Source organism: Pteropus vampyrus, unplaced genomic scaffold (assembly GCF_000151845.1).
Source record: "Pteropus vampyrus isolate Shadow unplaced genomic scaffold, Pvam_2.0 Scaffold52, whole genome shotgun sequence".
Classification (NCBI taxonomy): Eukaryota; Metazoa; Chordata; class Mammalia; order Chiroptera; family Pteropodidae; genus Pteropus; species Pteropus vampyrus.
The window spans coordinates 1,076,172-1,092,621 of NW_011888833.1; the positions used below are offsets into that span (position 1 = coordinate 1,076,172).

The window sequence follows — 16,450 nt, forward strand, 5'->3', positions numbered from 1 at the left end:
GCAGATCGCTCCGTGCCCACGTGACTGGCCCTTAGTCGTCTCCCCGTTTCAGAAATGCAGGCTGCAGCTTTTCTTTTTAAATTTTTTTTACTACTTCAAACAATTTTGCAGTAAACGTTCTTGCATGTTCAAAAAAGAAGCTTATGTCGAGGTGTGAGGTGGCGGCTACGAGGTTGGTGTCCGGGGACGACCCCGCCTGCCACCTCGGTGGCTCCCTGTCCGTTCCGCAGCCCAGGCTTTAGGGGTGTTTCTCGGTGTGGGACGCCTTTCCCCCACTTCCCTTACCGATGATTCTCAGCGCCGACTTCTGAGCAGCCGGGGGGTGGCCTGCGGAGGGCTGGTCACCCAGACTGCAGGGGACAGGGCCCTGGCCCAAGGTCTGGGTTTAGGCTGCTGTGTTGAGGTGACGTCTGCCACATGGTGGCTGCGGTGATCCCTCTGGGCCTGTACCCCGTTCTTGCATGTGTTGCCACATGATAAGTGGGACCACCACATGCAGATAACAGATTATCGATTATATGTAAAAAGGCTTTAAAAAATAGTTCTAAAGGGTTCGGTTTGAGGCTCCACAGAACAGGCTCTGAGAGTTTCTATCAGTCCTCTGCCCCGGGGCCGCGAACAGCCAGGCTTTCTGAAAAGTTGAATTGTTTTAGGCGGCAGTATGTTCACGTGCGTATGTTACAATGTTATAAAGTGTCACACGGGGAAACCTCGTTTCCGTTCCAGTCTTTATGTCTCGTTCTCCCGCCCACCCCCACGTCTGTGCGTATCACACGTTTACGTTTATGATGCGTGTTCCGTATGTTACATACGTTTTTGCCCTTTGCACCTACAGAGCGCAGCGTCCGTGGCCTCTCTGCACCTGTGTCTCGCCCTGGCTGGCGTATTTGGTCCTCCGCGTCGGGGCCCCGCGTGTCTTTGTAGTTGGTGTTGTCCCAGCGCCGAGTCCTGCTTGTGCCACGCGTGCTGGTGGCCAGTGGGGACCGGCCGGAGGTGCAGGTGGCGTCCCGAGGTTCACGCGCGGGCGTGCCCGGACCGGCCGTTCGCGTCCCTTCTGCTCCGAGGGTCTCCGATGGCCGCCCTCGCCCCCCCGTCCTGAGGAAGACGCCTGTGCTTTGCGTCCGCGTCTCTCTGCTGGTCACCCACAGCTCCTGTTCTGTCTCCACGCCTCAGCTGTCTGTGTGACCGAGGCCCTGGTCCTCACCTGCGAGTCCCACCCCGCACTAGGCTCTTCCCTTAAAGTGGAACTCGCAGGACCTTCTGGGTGCCTCCGCCTCCCGGTTGCTCAGAGCAGGCCCACCGATCCTGACGTTCGCATCGACTTGTTTGTGGCCGTTCCGTGGCCCTCAGCGTTGGGCGGGTGGGCGTCTGGCGGCCTTTCTGTCTCAGCGATAGGCGACCTGGGCCCACCCGAGGGATGTGGCACAGGCCTTCTCGTGCCCTTCAGTTCTGTGCAGGAGTCGGGGGTCTGCGGGAGGCGGCCCCCACCCCGCATTCTGCTCCACTCTGCTACCCCGCCCTGCCTCCCCGCCTGCTGAGCCCCTGGGCTGTCAGCCGTGTTGTTTTAAGCTCCGACCCTTTTCTAAGGGAGGTCAGCTTGCCGGGTGTTACACATTCCTGTGGTCACGGACCCCGTGGTGCCCGGGGAGGCGGTTCGGGCAGCGCCTGCTGACTCCCCAGTCAGACTTTAAGACAAGGAACTTCTGTTTGAGTCTGGCGACAGTTTTTCTCACATCTGTCACGCATGCATTTCTTGGGGTGCTCTTCACGTGGCTTCCAAAGCATAGTGCATCCCTCACTGCCAGCGGCTCTGTGGAAGCTTCTGGAACTGAGGAATACGATGATCACCAAGGAATCAATGAAGGCTTAATTCCCATTAGAAAATAGTCGAGTCCAAATTGTCTGTCTGTCTGTGTTCTTAGCCAGTCGGTAAATCCCACTGAAAGCAGATTTTCTGAAGCAAGTCACTAGCCCAGCCTTAGAGCATCACTGTTTGTAGGGCTGACACATTCTGTCTCCTCCCTCGTCTCGCATCAGGAGGTGACGTGGTCTGGGGCAGCGGTCAGCCAGTCGAGGGGAGATGAGACTGTCTTAACCATCCTCTGGGACTCTGTGTTAAGTGGCAGAAAAGTCTGCAGCCCTGCGGCCAGCAGGGGAGGGGCTGAGACTGCCCTCCTGGGCCTGATGGCTGCAGGGGGCCAGGGTGTATGAGGCTTCGGGGCACTTTGTGACAGGCAGGGCCCGGGGTAGCCTGGCACCAGAGATGGCCACCCAGACAGGGCCTTGTTGGGGCTGGATGTGGTGTTTAGAGCCACAGGTTTTGACCAGTTGAGACTATTTTCGGGGGCTTCGGGGTTCACCAGATGTGCCTGACTTTGTGTCCACTGCTTCAGCAAACAGCGTGGTGCCTGCCAGGAGCCTGGCTGTGCTGGGTGACAGCCCGGGTGCCGGCCCACGCCGGGAGCATCCGGCTGCCCGCCCGCACACGTGGGGCTTAGGGACGCTTCGCTGACAGACAGTTCACCTTTCAGCATTTCCAGAAACGCTCGTTGCAGACGAGAGTCACCAGGAAACATGAGCGAGCTGCACCTCGTTCCTAGGGAAGGTGCCGTGGCAGTCGGTCCCTCCCTCTCCTGCCGGACACCCTGTCCCCTCAGTCCCCGTAGCCCACTTCCCCATGTCAGAACTCGGAAGAGGCTTCTGGAAAGGGTGCAGGAGGCCTGCATTCCAGAGCCCGAGTGCTGGGCCTGGTGACAGCTGCCAGGGGCCGCGTGCTGAGGGTCTGGAGTCCCCAGGCCCAGCAGTGGCCACGAGCCAGGAGCTGCGTGCTGCGGGGCTCGTCTCCGGGACCATGAGCCGGCGTCGTGACCACTGCTTCGGCTCTCTGTTCTAGTGGCACGGAAGGGAAGCATGGCGTCGGCGGCTTCCTGCCCTTCGGGTTCTCCGGGGTCCTGTCCGGGGCGGCAACCTGCTTCTACGCGTTCGTGGGTTTTGACTGCATCGCCACCACAGGTAGGCCTGCCGCTGTCCAGCCCCGGCCCCGGCTCTGCCCGACGGGCTGGGTTGACGGCCCACCGGCCACTGCCTGTCTTTCTGCGGGCACATGCCAGCCACCCAGCTTCCACATGAGTGACGCAGATCTGTGGCTTCCCGCCAGCCCCACTGCCCCCCAGTGCCCGTGCCTGTCAGGAGACTGCCCTGTGAATGTCACTAACCGTTGTGACGCTGGGCGGATCCTGACTGCCGCGCTGCAGCCTGATTTCGTGTCTGTGCCTTCGGGAGACGGGAGGCCATTGAAAACACTGTCACCCTGGTGGGCGGGACGGTCCCGGCTACTCCGGGTCTTCAGACCTCCCTGCCGGAGGGAGCAAGCCTCTCCCTCAGCTGGGCTGTGACATCAGGGCCTTCAGGCCTGCGTCACCGAGGGCCACCTGTGCTCCCAGAGCCGGGAGGGCCGAGCACGATGGGAGTTGCCCGGAGGGTGGCACGGGCTCGCTGGGCATGGGAAAGCCCCAGGCACCCTGCGGGTTTGTGGGGGGCCCTCGCTGCCTCGCCTTTCTGGGCTGAGTCCTGCCGCTCACAGGTGAAGAAGTCAAGAACCCCCAGAAGGCCATCCCCGTGGGCATCGTGGCCTCCCTCCTCATTTGCTTCGTTGCCTACTTCGGGGTGTCGGCCGCCCTGACTCTCATGATGCCGTACTTCTGCCTGGACAAGGACAGCCCCCTGCCGGACGCCTTCAAGCACGTGGGCTGGGGGAGCGCCAAGTACGCGGTGGCCGTCGGCTCCCTCTGCGCCCTTTCTGCCAGGTGAGCGTCCTGGGACTGTGGGGGGCGGGCGGTGCGGGGGCCCAGGTGAAGCCACGCGCAGGTTTGCTGTTGAAATGTCCCCTTCCCGGGAGCTGGAGCCGGCACCCCAGCCAGACTCCGCACCGTCCCCCCGTTGCCATTAGTCCCTGGAGAGCTGGTGGCGTCCCTGGCCCTTCATCCTGACGAGCCCGAGGCCCCCGCTTTGACAGCACCTGCTCAGCAGGGCACTGGCTCGGTCCCCGACTCCGACCCCTGGGCCAGGCCACCTGTCCGAACTCTGCATTCTGGCTATGTGACCTTGAAAAAGGGAGCGAGTGCCTTTCAGGGAGGCGCTTTGTCCCTAGCGCGTCCCACCAGCCGGGGTGAACGGGACGTTCTCGTCAGGACTGGTTCGCCACGGAAACGTCACCACGACCGCCACGATGCTTTTATTTTCTGGTCGCTTCAGTGGGAGGTCGTGGCGGGAATGAACAGGAAACGTCCCGTCCGGGGGAACGGTCACCGCGGCGCCCACTACAGCTCGCCGTTAGTCCCACGCGGCCCACGTTGCGCCCCACGCTTCTGCAGTCTGGGGTCGCTGGCTGTGACTGAGTCCTTAGCCACCGGCGTCACGTAGTGGGCGGGGCGGGGCGGTCCTCGGTGGGAATCTGGGGCGCTGCCCCTTGGAGGCCTCGTCAGGTCGCGTCACATGGCGGCGGTGGCGCCGTCCCTGGCTGGCCCGTCTCGTGAGTGACGCGCCTTTGCTGCTCCCTCCCGTCCAGCCTGTTGGGTTCCATGTTCCCCATGCCCCGCGTCATCTACGCCATGGCTGAAGACGGGCTGCTCTTTAAAGTCCTGGCCAGAATCAACGACAGGACCAAAACACCAGTGATCGCCACACTCACCTCGGGCATCATCGCAGGTAAGAGGAAGTGACGCCCCGCGCGAGTCACCGCCCTTCCCCTGGGACGTCTCCCGGATTGTGCCGCGGCCTGGGAGACGTTTCAGCTGGTCTTTAACGTTCGGTCGTTGCCCTCGGAACCTGGTTTACGGCCAGACGACTGACTGCCTTTTCGACGAAAGGCAGAGGCCAGGGTTCCGGAGGATGTGTTGGCGCGCTCAGGAGGTTTGCGTTCTGTTACCGCTGTCCTCTCGTTGGCCAGACACACACGGTCCCCCGTTTCCTGCACACCCCTGAGCAGCCCTTGCTGAGATGACACCTCCTTGTGTGTACGAGCCACGTGAGGCTTTGCGTTAGTGTGGAGAGTCAGTGTCCTTGTATCTTAGCTCGTGAATTCTCTGGAAAACGGGTCCCCTGGGCTTAGCGTTGTGTAAAAGGTGCCACCTCTTCCCCACGTACCGAGGGTGTCGCTGGTGAAGCCACGCGCCCTACTTTTGATGGGTGGACGCAGTGAGCCTAGGTGCCATTCCAAGGACCCCTGAGAAAGGACGGGCCGTGCAGCTCCTGTGCACACGCTCCGCACGCTGCCGGCGGTGCCCGTCACCTCCTTTAACGGCCACATCTCGTGGCCCGAGAGGCAGCGCGGTCCCAGCCGTGCAGACGTGGAGCCGAGGCAGAGAGAAGCAAGACGGGGTGCACACCCGAGCAGGAGGTGCTGGCTCTCAGAGCCTGGCCTGTGTTCATGCCAAGAGGCCAGCTCTTCCCGGGGTGTGCGTACAGTTGTGGGCCTTGTGGTAAATCAGGACACGTGACAGCAGTCACAGTTTGTATCACAGGGACGTCTCAACTGGCCGTGGGTAAGACATTCGACCATCTTAAAGGAGGGAGTCGTCAGTAGTGGTGCTTGTGCCCTTAGCAGAGTGTGCTTCGTTCTGTGGATTCATGTTCTGTGTTGAAAGGGAGCTAGCGTGTGATTATTTACCAGTTTTTTTGTGTGTCTTTCTGCATCCTTGAGCGTGAACGAGGAGGTCGGGTTAAGGGACACACCATACGTCAGACTACGGCCAATGTATTTAAAGGACTAAGGGATTGGAAGTGGCAAAGACTTTTTCAGTACGTGTAGGTCGTTCGATTGAAGGAGATGAAACCATTGTTGTTACAGTGACGACAGAGAGCACGTTACACAGAGAGCACGTTACGTCACCAAGCCAAGGATTTACCTTTTTTTTTTTTGATTCGGCGGGGAGCGTAAATAGCGTTAGGTTTTCTAAACTGGCCGCACACGAAGGAAGTGCACCCGAGCTTCTCTGAGTAGGGACCAGCAGGCCGACACTGTGGCAGGCGCAGCTGGCCACGTCTCGTCATCCCGAAGGCCCACTGTGCTTCGGTCCTGTTCCCTGTCCTCAGTTTGCCCGTGTGTCAGCCGCAGCGACCTTTAGGGGCTTGAGAAGCGTTTGTGGGAAAGTGAGGGTTTGTGTTGATGCTTCAGTTTGCCTCTATTCCGTGTGATTTGAAAACACCCCCGAGTAGGCCTAGCCAAATGACTGTTTCAGCAGGACCCTTCACCTGCTGAACCCGCACAAATACGCACACCCACGCTCCCGGAAAGGACGAGGGGTTTCAGATAAGTGTGCAGGTGGTGTTTTTCTAAAGTGCGGTCACGGCGAAGGGAGTGGAATGTTCAGAACACTGCGCTCCCCACTCAGATGTCTGGGTCAGGACCCCCGCGAGCCCTCCCTCACCCACCTCATCGCCGTTGCCAGCTGGTGCGCGTGTCAGAGGAAATGCTTAGGGAGGCCACGTGTAGGTTTTTACCTCTTCAGCGGTGTATATTGTGCTCTCAGTGGGTGCTGGATGGAAAGACAGACGGATGGATGGATGGATAGGTGATGGATTGATGGATGATGGATGGATGGATGGGTGGCCGATGGGTGATGGATGGGTGGGTAGTGGATGGATGGATGATGGATAGATGGGTGATGAATGGGTGGGTAGTGGATGAGTGGATGGTAGATGGATGGGTGGCCGATGGGTGGGTGGATGGATGGATGGGTGGCCGATAGGTGGTAGATGGATGGGTAGATGGGTGGGTGGTGGATGGGTGCACATGACTGCTTACGAGTTAGCATGGTACGGGGGAAGAAACACTGGACTTGGGGTCACAAGAACCCAGTTTGGATCCTGACTCAGTTAATCTCCCAACATGTCTGAACTTCAGGGGGACGGGAGGGGAGACGAGAGAGAGCCGCACCCCTCGCGTGCCCTGGGTGGCGGGACGTGCGGAGGGCCACCCACGGGTCCTGATGTTTGTTTCCTCCGCAGCCACAATGGCCTTCCTCTTCGACCTGAAGGACTTGGTGGACCTCATGTCCATTGGCACTCTCCTGGCTTACTCTTTGGTGGCTGCCTGCGTGTTGGTCTTGCGGTATGTATGGCTTTTCTGGGCCTGGCAACAGATGAGCACGTGTACCATGCTAACCTCTGAGCAGTTAGAGTTAATGGTTTATACCGTGCAAGTTTTAGGTTGTTGAGAGGCCCTTTGGGGACTGCCCAGGGGAGTGGGGATTGGGTGGCAGAGACTGGTGACAGAGAACATCTTCAAAAAGAGTCAGGGCGGCCCCACGACCCCCTGTCATATGCCCTCGTTTTTCTGGCTAGTTGTTGAAAGAATAGCCCAAGTGTTGGGCCTGGATCCTGTAATGATTTCGAAGTGGTCCAGAGGGGACGGGAGGAGTCAGGAGAATCCAGTGACACTTAAGTCACTACGATGACCTGTGAGGCTCAGATCACAGCGATGGTTCGCTGTGCAGCTGCTGGAGGAAGGAATCCCATTACGTGGTGAGGGTGACCGAGGTTGATTCAGGAGACTTTCCAGGTGCTGGCTGCTCTGGCCCTGTGTGTCCCAGGCCAGCCGCAGGCCTAGGCTTGGGGTCCTGGCGTTCGCAGCCGCCTCAGAGCCCCCTCCCAAAGCGTCCTGCCGGCCACCCATTTTCCTTTGCGCTAGAAGTGCTGGGCTCTGCGTCCCAAACCCCAGGAGTGGCCCGAAGTGGCCTCCATCGTGAGAACACGTGCCCACAGAGGCCTCCAGTGCTAGTCACCTGGCAAGAGCCGGCGATAGGTTTTCAGGTATTCGTTCCACTCGCAAGGCCACTGGCTTCGTTTCCAATGACTCCGCAGCTAGTGTCCCTGAAACCTGCTGGGTCGAGCCTTGGTCGCGGCTCCGTCGGACCAGCTAAAATAAAACCAGTTTGCCAGCCCTCCCGCCACTCACTCCTTCCCCAGGGCTCGACGCTAGGCATTCTCCACAGTCCCCCCACTGTAACTGACCGCACGGCGGTGCCCGAGCGAACCAGTGAAAATGCAGGGAACGTCTTTATGCTCGCTCCGAGACGAGGTACAGAGTCGTTCATCGGGCGCTCTGATTGTCAAAGCTGGCGCAAAAGATTCGAGCTCTGTTCATTTGGGGCAGGAAGATGAGGAGCCTCGTTTAAAACGACTTCTGCTCTCGTAGTAGCTGTGGCTTGGAAGTCCTGCCGTAGGCTGGGCGCTTCGCTCAGCTCCACAGATTTATTTATACCGAGGCGCTCGGAGTTTCAAATAAACCGATCCAATGAACTCCTCCAACCGCCGGACTCTCTCCAGCCCGTCAGCTGCAGACGCTTTCCTCCGGCTCTCCGTACCTAACGGGGTTCCTGCTCTCTGTTCCCGTCTGCGCCGTTAGCTCCCCGCAGCGCAGCTTTGTGAGCCGCGAGTGGGCTAACACGCTGCGCGTCCCCGGGCCAGCGCCGCTCCGTCTCCGCCCCGGGTCGGCTCCCGGTGGACGTCACGTGTTCTGGCAGCGAAGGGCAGCGAGGGAGCTGCTGTAAGAAGCAGCAGCAGCGGGCGAGGACCAGGCTTCCTCCTCCGTCCCCACGTGGCCCGAGAAGACGTCGCTCCGGCCACCTTCCCCCCGCTCCATGCCCCGTGCCCTGGGCGGCTCGCCCGCGGAGCCTTGCTGAGGCCGCGAGGCAGCACGCGTCCCGTTGCCGCGAGCGTGGCGTGACGGTCACGCCGAGCGTTTCTGCGCAGGTATCAGCCAGAGCAGCCCAACATGGTGTACCAGATGGCCAGAACGACCGACGAGCTGGACCCGGCGGACCAGCACGAGCTGTCCAGCACCAGCGACTCCCAGACGGGCATTCTGCCGGAGGCAGAGAAGTTTTCTTTGAGAACCTTGCTCACACCCAAAAACAAGGAGCCCTCCAAAATCTCAGGGCTGATCGTGAACGTTTCGAGCAGCCTCATAGGTAGGAGCCTGCCCTTCCCTGTAAGGTGTCCGGGGTCCTGGGCCTGCTCGCTGGCCCTGTGTGGTTTCTCGTCACGGGGTGGCTGGAAGGGACGAGCATCCGTCCTCCTGTACCGTGGGGCTCATCATTCTGGCCTCATTAGAGGCGCTGCCTACAGAAACAGCCTCCGTCTCTGTAGGTTTTGGGGGGACCTGGGGCATCCACGGGAGTTGAGACGTGGTCGAGATACATGCATCTCTCTCTGCCTTTCTCTCATCAGCCATTCTCATTATCATCTTCTGCATCGTGACCGTGCTCGGAAAGGAGGCCCTAGCCCGGGGGGAGTTGTGGGCACTCTTCGTGCTCATCAGCTCTGCCGTCCTCTGCTCAGTGGTCACCGTCATCATCTGGCAGCAGCCGGAGAGCAAGACCAAGCTCTCGTTTAAGGTCAGCGGCTCCGCCCAACGGGCCTGCAGGGGGCCTCCGGGTACCACAGCCCCTGGCTGTCCAGCGGGGGGCTGGCCTGGCTTGGGCTCTGCGGGGAGGTGCTTGCTGGCCTGCCGGAGCGCCTGGCCCCTAGCTCTCAGGCGGCTCATCCCCAGGGGCTGCTTGTAAGTGTCTGGGGGACCGTGGGTCACGACCGAGACTCGTAGGTGGCCAGGGCGTCTGTAGTTTAGGTTACACAAATACTAAAATGGCTTAGGCTTAGCGATGACGTGAAGCCTTCTGACCCCCGGAAAATGGCAAGGGGGAAGATAGGGATGGCGCTCTCTTTGGCGGTTGGCTTAGAGCCCAACTCCCGCCTGCCGGGTGTGGGGTGTGCGTGGCGGGGCTTGGGGGTCCTGGGCAGTGTGCGGGTTGAGGTGCAGGGGTGGGACCGGCGCCCACGCTTCCGCACGCAGACACGGCAGCCCATCTGGATCTCAGCCGTGTGCGGCTCCAGGTAGATCTGCGGGACGGTCGAGACGGGGCCCGCCGCGAGCCCCCTCTCCACCGGGCTGACACCGCGGCCTTGTCTCTCTGCAGGTGCCTTTCCTGCCGGCCCTGCCCATCCTGAGCATCTTCGTGAACGTCTATCTCATGATGCAGCTGGACCAGGGCACGTGGATCCGCTTCGCAGTGTGGATGCTGATCGGTACGTCGGTGGGGGTTCCGGGAGCTGGACGGCTGACGTCCTCCAGGTCTTACTGCAGTGGCAGCGCGTGCGGCCAGCCGTTTGCCCCAGACGATTGGGGTTCCCTGCTGGTGAGCTGTGGGCTCATCCCTCCCGCTTCAGGTGCTTTCCATTGGAATGGCTCCTGCCTGGAGGTAGCCGGTCAGAACGAGACTGCGTCGGCCACCGGCGAAGCTGACCAGTGTGGGATCGTTTGGGCCCCCGTGGGAAAGTGTGGGCTGTACCTCTCCACATGGCCGCGGCACTGGCAGGGTCCACGGGAGGCTTGGGTGTCAACCGTGTGTTGCTGGCCCTGTCTGGGACTAGCTGTGGCCCGAGCCCCTTCTCTGGGCTTCTGCCACCGGAGCTGCAGGAGGTGGCCTCAGTGTTCTTCCCCGGTGTCAGACCAAGTGCAGGGGGATCGGCCTTGACCTATGCCCTGCAGCGTCACTGACAGGAACAGTGACCTCGGGACGACCGCGGTTGCCTCACCGCTCAGCCCCGGGTCACCGCACTGTGGGGCAGACAGCTGCCACCACACGCTCTCCACGGGGTGCTGTGCCGCCCCAGAGTCTGCAGGCCCCTCGCTCACCACAGAGGCCGGTGCGTATCCAGCCGGCTCGGTCCACGTGCTCGGCCCCCATGGCCACTGCAGCCACGCCTCGGGACTGCAGGACGAGGCGCGTGCTCCCTGACAGCTGGGGATGCCCGCTTCTGAGCATCCATCCCTGGGCTGAGCGCCCAGCTTCAGGGCGTGAGCTGCTTTCTGGACTTCCGGTGGCGGAGTCCTTCCGTTAGGGTCTCTCCTTACTTAAGTTCCCAGCGCAAGGCTAGCCCCAGGGTGGCACAGTCCCTGGGCTGCTGAGAAGCAGAGATGTGGGGTTACAGCACAGACATTTGGGGGACTCCACTCTGGGCTACACTGACTTCTTGTGGTGACCTGAGTGCCTCCTGCAGTGTGACAGCTACTTACGCATGAGGTCCAGGCAGCCCCAGTGCCCGCTGGATGCTTCTGCAGCGTCTGCCCTGTCCTGCCCAGACCGCGTGGTCAGTGGATGAAGCTGAGGGGCCGACACCTGCCCCGGGCCCCGGCCGAGCTGCGCCCTGCTGGGGGGCTGCCCTCGCGTGAGGCTCCGCAGGAGGTCGCGAGCAGAGGCGGGACGGCCGCCTTGGCCGGCCCCCGAGGAGCTGCGCGGCTTCTCCACGTGCGGGCAGCCTGCGGGCAGCGCCGAGAGGCCGAGCCGGCCCGGGCTGCCCTACCGCTTCCCCGGCCCCTCTGCTCACTGCCGCTGCTCTTGTCCCACAGGCTTCGTCATCTACTTCGGCTACGGCCTCTGGCACAGTGAGGAGGCGTCCCTGGCCACTGGCCAAGCAAGGACTCCTGACGGCAACTTGGACCACTGCAAGTGATGCACAGGTCCATCCCCCGGGGGCGGCAGCGGCCGAGGGACGCCCGCGGGGGCCCCGGAAGCACCTCGCTCGCTCCTCCAGCAGAGCAGGACCCTCCCACCCAGGACCAGGGTCCAGTCCTGCCCTGTGGTGGGCCCGCCAGGCCCCGGTCACTGCGACGGCCCCTGACCGCCTCTGACGGAGGGCGGCGGCTCCTCCCCTCCTGCTGCAGCCATGGCCCCAGGCAGAGTGGGGGCCTCTTCCCGCATCAAGCGCCCTGCAGGCCTTCGTCCCCAGCTGCACACTGCAGACTCTCCGTGGCCGCCTCCCCGCTCAGCGCCAGACGGCTGGCCACAGGTGCCAGACGAGCACCACAGGATAGTGTGTCTACTGCTCTACTCCAGAGGCGAAGGGCAGCAGCCCTTGCACAGGGAGACGCCACACTGCTTCCCTTCCCTGCCCTCTGAGCTGCTCACGGAAGGGGTCTCGGGCCTGTGACCCCTGCCCCACTTCCCCCCTAGCAGGGGGCTGTGCCCTGCCCCTGGACACTCCCCAGCCCGCTCCACCACAGGACATGGCAGGTGGGTCCGTGGCAGAACAAGAGAAAGCGGGCCGCTGGGGATGAGGTGGGTGCCGGGGAGGCTGGCCGCACCCCGGGCCATGTGCACACAGGGCCTCCTGCGGCAGCCACCTGTCCCCAGGCCCACTGGTTCCTGCTGCTCGTGGCACAGTTCCCGCTGGCTGTGCGTCCTGAGTAATGAACATGACCCTATTTATGGAGAGCCAGCCCCAGGCCAGCGGAGCGCAGAGTGCCGTTTCTCGGTCCTTGCCATTCACCAGCTCCGGCCTTTGCAGGCTTGCGGTCCGTTTCTGAGGCTCACAAGGGTCTCGGGACAGGCGTCCGCTCGTCCGGAGGTGGTGGCGACCGGGCCTCCCTGTTTGTGGCTCCTCATGCAACCTGCCGGGCCCCTGGAGCATAATCAGACCACATCCTCCTGCTGGCCGGTGCGGTCGCCTCCGCCCCATCGGTCAGCGCTTAACTTCACCTTGGAGGATACCCGTGAGTCCTCGGTGCCGTCGGCGCGTCGTCCGGAGTGTGGGGCCCACATGTGGGGCAGTTCGGCTGTGTACCGCCGTCCCTCTGCTGTGTCTGTCTGCCATCTGAGTCCCCCGAGCCCCTTCTCCACGTCTGCCCACCCACCGTGCAGGCGGGAGCTGGAGGGAAAGCGGCCGCTGCGTGGCCTCTGGTTAGAGTGAGATCCAGGGCCCAGGCGGCCCGTGTGGACGGCATGCGGCGGGCAGGCGTCTCGGGCGCCACAGAAAGCGTACGTCTGCTCCTAAAGCTTAGCGGCCCTTTTTTCCCCCGCCTTTGGCGCAACCTGGTAGGAAGCAGCCGGACACGTGGACAGCGCTTATGTTTTCTTCCTCTGCCCAAGAAGGTTTTTGGAGAAAAACGTAAGAATTAGTGAATGCCAAATGGCTGGGTCCGCCAGAGAGGGCCCGGGCTGCTGGGTGAGCCCCCAGAGCTTGGATTCCCAAAGAAAGGCACTTAAGTTTATGTAGATCAGTGCTGTAAAGTGTTTTGATAAATATTAACTTATTTTGTTTGGGTTTCGGTTTTTCTGCTGTCTTCTTGGGGCCTGTTAGCTTGATCTGTCCGATGTTTTTTCACATAAGACAATTTGAGAGTCCAAAAAAGTTGGAGGGGAGAGAGAATTTTTTTTTTTTTTTTTTTTTACTTTAATTTGTCTTTCTGGCTGAAATTTCCACCCACCAGACTGTGGTTACAGCCGACATTTCAGTGGGCACCGTCCACCCTCGTGGAAACTGAAGGCGACCCCCGTCCATGGTCAGACGAAGGTGACCCCTGTCCACTGTCAGACAAGTGGGAGCCTCCAGCTGGGGGTGCCACCTGCCCCCAGGGCTGCGGGGTGCTCCTGGAGGGTGCATGCTCCTACCAAGGAGAAGCCCGGCACCCTCCCCTCACAGCGGAGCCCCTTACAAAGGCAAGGGCCCCTGAGGGTGACAGGGACGGTAGGTCACGTGGTCCCTGTGCTTTTGTTGACTGTACGAGGGCCGTGTGGTGAGGATGGTGGGGGCTCAGCCTCTCACTGTGGGTGGACTTTGCATCCCTCATTCCTGCCCCAGATGCACACACACGCAGATACATGCACATACATGCAAATGCAGACATATGCACAGGTGCACACACACATGCACACACATACACATGTGCATGCACACGTACATGCGTACATGCACAGATGCGCACACATACACACACGTGCACACATGCACACACATGTGCACACACACGGCCCACCCACGCCCCCAGCAGAGTCACCCCTCTTACCCGCCGTGGGAACAGGATTCTTAGTTTCGTGGCCCAGCCAGTATTTTCCTACACTGTCAGGAACTCCACCCTCCTGGGTACACACCCACTGGAAACACTGTCCCCTCTCACCCTGCTGGCGTTGGAAAGTCTCGTCAGTGGCGAGGGAACGCCCCTTCCTGCCACCACAGCCGCTTCCATGGCCTCGTGCAAACTGCAGTCCCAGGACCTGGCAGACGGGGTTCTCCAGGGGCGCGGCCAGGCCCTTGGCGGCAAGTGGGGTGGGAGCCACTTCGGTAGGGGGTATCTCGGCCCCGCCTGCTCGCACCCCCTCAGCCTGACCTCGGCGGGCTCCTCGCAGCCCAGCGAGGGGGCGCGAGTCTCCCGGGCTGCCTGGAAGCACGGCCGAGCGAGCGCTGTCAGAGCCACGCATCTCACACCTCTGCTCTCCTCTCACTGAGCATCAGGCCACCGGCCAGCGGTCCCTGCTGCTAAGCAGGCACTGCGGGTTGACGGGGAGACGGGGCTGCAGACAGGGTGGGCATCTGGGGGTCTCCGCTCCGTGCCAGGACCATCTTCTGATTCGAATGTCCCGCTATTAACACGCCTGACGAGACCCCGCCCGTGAAGACAGTTCCCGGGGCGTGTGCCGGGCGTGGGCACGTGCTGCTGCATGAGCGTGCAGCTATCAGAGGTCACTTCCGATGGAACGAAGTGTGGCTCATGTGTAGTTGTCATGTGTAATTTACAACACGTGTTTGCCATCGTGCTGCGAGCCGTCTGCGAGGCAGGCTCCTTGGGGACGGGGGATCGTGTACGTTTTGTCACACTCCCACGGACTTCCTTCCTGGTAATGAAATGCTTTACTGATTCAGTGGTGCAAGAAGCTACACTCCGTAGTTCATCGTCGTAGTTAAGATGCCTGATGGGTTTTTTTAAGGCAAAAAAACCCACCGCAAACTGACTTTGACCTTCATCTCCATAATCCAGGGTCTTTTTGTGCTGTTGCTTCAGTGAGTGGCAACACTCTTCTTCAGGGGCATGCTGACTGGCCAAGCAAGGGTCTCGGGGGGCCGTCTGGGGTTGCCCTGAACTGCGAAGTCCAAGTCGATTTTTCTCAGGGTGCGAGCCCGTCCAGCGGGGTCGGGAAGCGGGGTTGAGACAGTGCACTCGGACTTCGCTAGCTCGCTAACAGGGCGTGAGATGGCGTGTTTCTCGACACACTTTTTGGTTTGGGGACTTATTTTTCCCATTTGAGAAGCTATAATATATATTTAAAATACATTTGCTGTTTAAGTTGTGCCTTTCAGCGCTGTTGGGCGTGAGGAGCGCAGAGGGTGGTTTGTTTTCAAACCTACGTAGCTGTGGTTTCTCCAGAAAGCTTTTTCTTCTGCTGAACGTGGAGCCATTATCAAATGAATTGTTTTTATTGTGTAAATCGTAAAATATTTTTTGCTTGTTTGATGCTCTATTTTTCTAATAGGTTTCTTATAGTTTCTTATAATTGTGATACTAGATCTGGATTTTGACGCTAAGCGCACGTCAGGTTGGTCTCTGCTGGTCCCTCCCGTTTTTACTTTAAGGACAAGCATAGATGTTATCCGTCACCTTTAAGAAATGTGAAACTCTGTGTCCCATTTTTGCTGACAACACTGTATGTCGACAGCCCCCTACCGTACTTAGTGTTGTAAAAACAAACTGCGTGGTAGACTATCTCATGCTTCCGCAAAGTCTAATAAATTCCGTCTGTGGACTCAGTGTGCACGGTGTGATCTCTGGGCTGGGTCCCCAAGCGTGGCAGTGCCCGAGAGAGCATGCAGACGCGCCCTTGGCTGCCCAGTGTCTTCCTGCCTCTCCTCACCTGGATGTTGTGTGGCCCCTTTTCAGCTGTTTGGCGGAAATCCTCATTCCAACGATTAGCTGGCAAACCCACAGCCAGGGTGCCCTCGGACGTCTCTGATGACGTCCCGTCCGCTCGCCTCCTGCCCTGTCCACACTGGCTCCAGTTTGGGGGCCGGAGGTCTTGCTGCCAGTGTAGCTGCTCCTTTGTGAGGGACGTGGGTGTGGGTGCAGCCAACCCCTCCCACCAGAGCCTCCCTCCACACCCACTGGGGAGGGAGGGGGCACTGTGTGCAGTGTGACACTTGGTCTCGCCCATCGCCACCACCCCCCCCTTGAGAAAGGTGCGTTTTCTTGCACAGAAGGCAACTCAGTCCAGTGGGCCTTAGGGCCCACACTGGCACGCAGTGATTCAGTGCTCACGAGGGGAGATCCAATCCCCGGAAGAGGTCTCCCCTTGGCGTCCTCCCAGCTGAGGGGACACCCAAGGCCACAGAGAGGGGCAAGGAGCTGCTGCTCGCGTTGCCGCTGGCCGCTTACCGTCTAGGCACAGTGCATGGTCGTCCATCACACGGTGACCCAGAGCACAGCCTGGACGGTGCGGAAGCGTCCCCACCCTGCTCCCACGTGCCGGCAGTCGAGGCCCCCCACCCGCGCGCCCCCAGCCGCCTCCCAGGGCAAGGCCAGCCCCTGGCGTCCTAGAGCGTCCCAGGGGGGCACAGAGTGGGCCAGGACCAGGGGAGCACGGCCCGGCGCGGCCCGGCCCTGGCGCGGTGCGCGTGTCCG

The 16,450-nt window shown here is 60.8% G+C and overlaps 1 protein-coding gene across 3 annotated transcripts in view; it reads left to right on the forward strand.

The window, feature by feature from the left end:
* SLC7A1 (solute carrier family 7 member 1) overlaps positions 1–15,582 on the forward strand; it is a 30,762-nt gene extending 15,180 nt beyond the window's left edge. For 2 of the 3 annotated variants that reach the window (XM_023530683.1, XM_023530682.1), the window contains 8 exons: positions 2,894–3,012; positions 3,584–3,806; positions 4,568–4,707; positions 7,009–7,111; positions 8,755–8,972; positions 9,232–9,398; positions 9,978–10,086; positions 11,411–15,582. In XM_023530683.1, coding sequence (XP_023386451.1) covers positions 2,894–3,012; positions 3,584–3,806; positions 4,568–4,707; positions 7,009–7,111; positions 8,755–8,972; positions 9,232–9,398; positions 9,978–10,086; positions 11,411–11,514 — 1,183 coding nt within the window. In that variant the 3' untranslated portion in view covers positions 11,515–15,582. The remainder of the gene's footprint in view (positions 1–2,893; positions 3,013–3,583; positions 3,807–4,567; positions 4,708–7,008; positions 7,112–8,754; positions 8,973–9,231; positions 9,399–9,977; positions 10,087–11,410) is intronic. The other variant, XM_011360197.2, reaches the window with a different exon arrangement.
* The last annotated feature ends 868 nt before the right edge of the window (positions 15,583–16,450 follow it).